The sequence below is a fragment of the Terrapene carolina genome, unplaced genomic scaffold, assembly GCF_002925995.2.
Source record: "Terrapene carolina triunguis isolate 2854851 unplaced genomic scaffold, T_m_triunguis-2.0 Scaffold517, whole genome shotgun sequence".
In the NCBI taxonomy this organism is placed as follows: domain Eukaryota; kingdom Metazoa; phylum Chordata; order Testudines; family Emydidae; genus Terrapene; species Terrapene triunguis.
The window spans coordinates 6,304,858-6,309,479 of NW_020664868.1; the positions used below are offsets into that span (position 1 = coordinate 6,304,858).

At 63.7% G+C, this 4,622-nt stretch overlaps 1 protein-coding gene across 1 annotated transcript in view; it reads right to left on the reverse strand.

Moving 5' to 3' along the window:
- The window catches only part of ZNF628 (zinc finger protein 628), a 20,317-nt gene that overhangs the window by 2,883 nt on the left and 12,812 nt on the right, over positions 1-4,622 (reverse strand). The window contains exon 3 of the mRNA XM_026658805.1: positions 1,994-4,619. Coding sequence (XP_026514590.1) covers positions 1,994-4,619 — 2,626 coding nt within the window. The remainder of the gene's footprint in view (positions 1-1,993; positions 4,620-4,622) is intronic.

Below are 4,622 nucleotides of genomic sequence, written 5' to 3' on the forward strand. Positions count from 1 at the left end.
GGCCGAGCCAGACCCATTGACCCATGAGTGAGGGGGCAAGCTGAGCCACACCCATGAGTGAGGGGGTGGGCCGAGACAGACCCATTGACTCATGAGTGAGGGGGCGAGCCGAGACAGACCCAGTGATTTGGCTGGCAGGCCAAGCGGGACCTGGTGGCTATTGAGCGAGGGGGTGAGCCAAGCTGGGCCCAGGGGGACCTGGTGACCAATGAGTGAGAGGGCGAGCCACTCTGGATCCAGTGACCCGGTGTGAGGCTGACCCAGATCTAACAACCAATGAGCGGCAACCCGGACCCAGTGCGTGAGCTGAGCCAGACCCAGTAACCGAGTGAGGGGACAAGCTGAGCCAAACCCAATGACCAATGAGCGAGCTGAGCTGGACCGAGTGAGCCAAGCCAGATCTGGTGACCAGTGAGCAAGGGGACAAGCCGAGCTGGACCCAGTGACCCAACAGGCAGGCCCCACCCAACACATATTCAGGAGTCAAATATACAGTGCAGGATATGGGGGGCAAAGGGGCCCTTGCTGAGCCCCGCCCCCCTCTCTGCAGTACAGGCCCCCAAGCACCATCCTGGGGCATTGATTGACTGACCAGCACTGATTGCTGCGTTGCTGAGGCAAAGCTCCACAGCCCCCAGCACAAGAATTATCTGATGAACACTCCTCAGGCCCAGCAGGTCCCTGGGCCCCTCTCCCCCAGCTGCTCCAGCACAGGGACCCATCTCTGTGTCTGAGCACATACTGGTGGAGGTGAGGCTGCGTCCCCATGCACTGAACAAACCAAACAGAGGCGCTTTTGAAGCAGTCATTTATTTGCCTTCTAGACTGAAGGAGCCACACCCCCTGGGACAGCGCCAGGCGCCATCATACACAGTGGGCTCTGGAAGAGACTGGGGGTGCTCTGCCTACAGAGGAGGCCAGGGCTTCAGGAAGCAGGTATTACCTGGTTGCCAGGACAGGGGTACAGGAGGTGGCAGTTGCTCTCATGCCAGTCTTCTGCCTGCCAGAGCCATGGGAACCCCTCACCCCTGTGGAGTGGCAAGTGCCAGCTGCTCCCCTCACCTGGTGATTGCAGAGCTCCCGACTTTTATTCATGCACTCAGCCTCCCAGCCCTGAGTGCTGGCCCCGACCCACAGCAGTGAAAACGCCACAGCCAGGGAGGGACTTGCTCAGGGTCACCCAGTCCCCAAGAGAACCCAGGAGTCCTAGTTCCCAAACCATTCCCCCTCCTGCCCGCCCCACATACACTTAAACCACTAGACCCCACTCCTCTCCCAGAGCCAGGGACGGAACCCAGGAATCCTGGCTCCCAGGCCTGTGCTTTAACTAGCAGACAGGAGTATCTGTCACTGTCCTTAGGCCTGACATGGGGGAGTGTCAGGAAATGGCAATGGATGAGGGCCCTGCTCAGCTCACTACGCTGACCCCGCCATGGGGTGGGCAAAGGGCTCCTTTTGTGCCAGGCCCTGCCCTTCCAAGATCACAGCGCTGCTGGGCAATCCTGTCCCAGCACAGCTGATGCCAGCGTGGCTCTGACTGCGGCACAGACACCAGCCCTGCACCCCAGGAGGCTGCAGCCAGGATAGCAAGGGCGAAGCAGAGTTAGGCTGCCTGCACGAGTCCCACAGCTTGCTGCCCATGAAGGTCATCATGTGGGGGCATCCCGCTGTCTCCAGGCTGCACGGGCAGGACAATGGGGGTGGGGGATGCCCACTGGGAGCAAGAGCTCTGGCAGATCCTGCGATGCCAACCCAAGCTGCACACCCTCCGGCTGGCGTCTGCGGCCAGGTGCTCAGAAGGTGTGAACCAGCTGCACGCTGGGCACCGTTTGCACGATCTGGATGGAGGACAGTTCCTGTGGGGGTGGCACTGGGCTTGGCAGCAGCTGTATCATCTGGGTGCTGGTGGTGGAGGACTGCCCACCAGGTGCCCCCCCCCGCACCATGCCACTGCCAGAGCCCACATTCTCCAGCACTTGCAGGGTTTGCTCACCAGGTGCGCTGCGAATGATGAAGAGCTTCTGCCCTGAGGATGGTGCCAGGCCCCCCACCCCACTGTCTGGGGGCAGTTCCTGCAGGTTCTCCACCTCCTGCACGCAGAGTCGGGTCTGCTCACCGTCAGCGCCACGCAGCACCAGCACGCTCTGCACCCCCTCCTCTGTCTGAAGTGTCTCCAGATGCACACCTACCTCGCCACCCGACCCCAGCAGCTCCTCCCCTGGCCCGCTCTGCACCACCAGCAGGTCCTGGCTCTCCTGCAGGCCCGACACCTCTGGCCCGGAACCCACCGTGCCCGGAAGTGCTGAGGAGCAAGGCAGGGGCTGCTCCTCACCCCCTGTTGGGGGAGGCTGTGTCAGGGTTTGCAGCTGCATGCTGCCCAGTTCCGGGGGCTGAGGCAGAGCCTGCATGCTGGATGCCTCAGCAGGGGGTGGTGGCAGGGCCTGCAGCTGGATGCTGGCCACCTCCTGAGGCTGAGCCTGGATCCGGACACCAGACACCTCTGCAGGGGGCTGCTCAGCCACGTTCTGCAGCACGATGATGTTCTGGCCAGCCGGGAGGACCGGTGCCCGCTGTGTGCCTGGCAGCGCCTGGATCTGCACACTGGGCAACGCCGGCCCACCTCCCGGCACCAGGATAATGTTCTGGGGGTTGCCAGGTGCTGCCGGCTTCCTACCCTTGCTCTGCTGGCGTGGGGCAGGGTTGCTTGGGGCCACAGAGCTGCTGGGCACCAGTGTGAAATTGGGCGTATTCTGGAGGATGGGCACTTTCTGCTGCGTGGGCACCAGCTGCGGGCTGGGCAGAAGCAGCAGCTTCTGGGGGCTCTGCTGGACACTGGGGATGAGCTGCAGCCCCTGAGCCGTCTGCACCAGCAGGAAGGTCTGCGAGTTGGGGGCACTGGGGGCGGTGCCCACCTCCAGGTTGAGGGTGGCCTGCAGGTTGGGCACAATGTGCACCTCCTGGGTGGCAGGTGGGGCAGGAAGGCCTGGGGCCGGGCCCTCCCCCTTGGCCTCGGTGGCATGGGTGCGCAGGTGGCGCTGCAGGTAGGAGGCCATGACGAAGCCCTTGGCACAGATGGAGCACTTGAAGGGGCGCTCACTGGAATGCGTGCGCTGGTGGAGCTGCAAGTTAGAGGAGTGGGTGAAGCTCTTGCCACACTCCTGGCAGCTGTAAGGGCGCTCGCCTGTGTGGGTGCGCTGGTGCTGCCGCAGATTGGAGGTCTGGGTGAAGGCCTTGCCGCACACCAGGCAGGCAAAGGGGCGCTCACCTGTGTGCAGCTGGCGGTGCCGCCGCAGGCACGAGGTGTTCTTGAAAGCCTTGCCGCAGTCGGCACAGCCATAGGGACGCTCGCCTGTGTGCAGGCGCAAGTGGTACTGGTAATGTGACGACCACTTGAAGGTGAGGCCACACTCGGCACACTTGAAGGCGCGCAGGCCGGTGTGCACACGCTGGTGGATGGACAGCAGTGAGGAGCGCTTGAAGGCCTTGCCACACTCCGAGCACTTATAGGGGCGCTCGCCGGTGTGGTCACGCAGGTGGTAGCGCAGCCCCGATGAGCCTTTGAAGGCCTTGCCGCACTCGGTGCACTTGTAGGGGCGCTCAGCCACCTCTGGAGGCACGGGGGGCGGGACCGGCTCAGCTGCGGTCTGGGGACAGGTGACCTCGGCCTCAGCCTGGATGAGCTGCTGCTCGGCCGGGTGGCTGCGCTGGTGCCCCAGCAGACTGGAGAGCTGCACAAATGTCTTCTCGCAGATGGAGCACTTGTAGGGGCGCTCGCCCACGTGGCTGTGCTGGTGGCGTGCCAGGCCCGAGCCATTCTTGAAGGCCTTGCCACAGGTAGCACAGGAGTAGAGTGGCGGGATGGGCAGCTCAGCGGGCGCAGCGGGGGTCAGGTGGCTCTGCTGGTGGCCCAGCAGCAGCTCCTCGCTGGGGAAGGTCAACTCGCATTCCCCACACTTCCACAGCATCTCCACCGTCTCTACTGGCTCGGCCGGAGCCAGGAAGAGCTCGGCCGGCGTGCAGGCCAGCTCCGCCTCGCCGTAGGGTGCCAGTGGCTTGGCCGCATGTGTCTGCAGGTGTTTCTGCAGGTAGGCGTCCGAGATGAAGGCCTTGCCGCAGGCCTGGCACTTGTGGGCCCGGCCCCCGGTGTGGGTGCGCTGGTGCAACAGCAGATTGGAGGAGTGGGTGAAGGTCTTGGGGCACTCGGTGCACTGGTAGGGTCGCTCGCCTGTGTGGATGCGCTGGTGCTGCCGCAGGTTGGTGGACTGGGTGAAGGCCTTCCCGCAGGCGGCGCAGACATAGGGGCGCTCACCCGTGTGGATGTTGCGGTGGCGTCGCAGGCTGGATGAGTTCTTGAAGGCCTTCTCACACAACGTGCATTTGTAGGGGCGCTCGCCTGTGTGCTGGCGCACATGGTACTGGTAGTGTGATGACCACTTGAAGGCCATGCCGCACAGAGCACACTTGAAGGCGCGCAGGCCCGTATGCACGCTCTGGTGGATCTGCAGCAGCGACGAGCGTTTGAAGGCCTTTCCACAGTCAGCACACTTGTAGGGGCGCTCACCTGTGTGGCTGCGCTGGTGGTAAAGCAGTGCTGACGAACCCTTGAAGGCCTTGGGGCACTC